Source organism: Empidonax traillii, unplaced genomic scaffold (genome assembly GCF_003031625.1).
Source record: "Empidonax traillii isolate 1590-97213 ecotype Southwest subspecies unplaced genomic scaffold, ASM303162v1 scaffold164:size861626, whole genome shotgun sequence".
Taxonomy (NCBI): Eukaryota; Metazoa; Chordata; class Aves; order Passeriformes; family Tyrannidae; genus Empidonax; species Empidonax traillii.
The window spans coordinates 480,281-481,730 of record NW_020955357.1 but is presented as its reverse complement, the minus strand read 5'-3'; the positions used below and the strand labels follow the sequence as shown (position 1 = coordinate 481,730).

General features: G+C 54.7%; 1 protein-coding gene across 1 annotated transcript in view; it reads right to left on the bottom strand.

Moving 5' to 3' along the window:
- RPS6KA5 (ribosomal protein S6 kinase A5) overlaps positions 1-1,436 on the bottom strand; it is a 76,129-nt gene extending 74,693 nt beyond the window's left edge. Inside the window, exon 1 of the mRNA XM_027885330.1 lies at positions 1,024-1,436. Coding sequence (XP_027741131.1) covers positions 1,024-1,087 — 64 coding nt within the window. The 5' untranslated portion in view covers positions 1,088-1,436. The remainder of the gene's footprint in view (positions 1-1,023) is intronic.
- Between the last annotated feature and the right edge of the window lie 14 nt (positions 1,437-1,450).

Genomic DNA, 1,450 nt, shown 5'->3' with positions numbered 1-1,450 from the left:
TTTTCCCCCCAAGCCGCAGTGATAGCTGGGTTCCTCTGGGACAGCTCTCCCGAGCCCCAGGACAGGGGGACAGGGTGAGCAGGAGGCTGAACGCGACCGAAGAGACCCAGCACCACGACCCGCCTTCCACATCTGCCCATTCGAGAATGTCAACTACATTAACCCTCTGGGGCGGCTCTCCCAAACTTTTGCGGTGAACAGCATCATATGGTCATTCTTACTTCATCATGGAGAAAAAGATGCCAAAAAAGGAATGAAGGACATGGGTTAACAGCACCTCCACTGTTAATAAATACAGAGAATACACATACTGATTGTGCTTTACACGCATTTCTAAATTAACAGTAAAATATAGATTTACTGCAGTGTTCAAGTTGCCTGGAAACTTCGGAGAAGCAGGGACTCCCTATTAAAAATAAAGCTCTTCCCCAACACAACAACCTACAGCAGAGCATTTCTGTTGTATCTTGAAAGGTCACATATATTTCACGTGTTGAACTACTTCTCCAGAGAGTCGTCAAGTCATTACGGAGCTACACGAAGATTCATAAACTGAAAAGCCAGATAACTCTGTGATTACGTGTTGGCACATTCCCCTCCCTACAATTCCGGCATTTCACCGAGGTCAGAGAAAAGCTGTCACATAAAACGACATCATTTAGGACTGGAACAAACCGCCCCGCCAACACTGCCATAGAAGTCAAACATACAGTCTTAAAAAAACGTTTTAAAGAGAGAATGGCTAAGCCTTATCTCCTTCAAAAGCGTAAAATCCCACTGGGAAGTGGGACAGCGGAGCCAGGCAGGCAGCAGAAGTCCAAGTGCTATACTTTCTTCAGAAATAAAAAAAGGGGACCCCGCCCCCATCTCACACTCTCCTGCCCATATTTTCCAGCCTATCTTTTTTATGTTTCCCCCACCGAGATCTCCCTGCTGGTCCCAACCAACTCTGCGGGACCCCCGCGCCCAGCGCTATTCCCCGGCCCCCCCCCGGCCCCGCGCGGCCCCGGGCCCGCCGCTCACCGTTCCTCAGCTCGTGCTTCACCGTGAGCAGCGGCAGCTCCGCGTCCCCCGAGGGTCCCTCCATGGCCCCCGCCCCTGTCGCTCCCGGGGCGATGTCACCTGGCCCGAGCCGGGATCTATTTGCCAGCTGCGCCCCGGGCGACAGAAGCCATGCAAGCGCGCCGGGGGCTGCCGCTCTCCCCTCCGCCGTGTGGAAAACGGGGAGGGGAAAAAAAAAAAAAAAAAGACTAACCCACACCACCCAACAACAAACAGTTATTAAAATCTACGGAGGCACACGCACGACGGCTTTCCTCCCCCAGCGCTCAGAGCCAGCCCATGTCCTTGCGGCTCCCCTCCCCCGGGCTCCGGCCGCCCTCCCCGCCCAACAGCGGGGAGTGAAGCCGAGCCCAGCCGAGCCGAGCGGAGCCGAGCGGAGCCGAGGAGC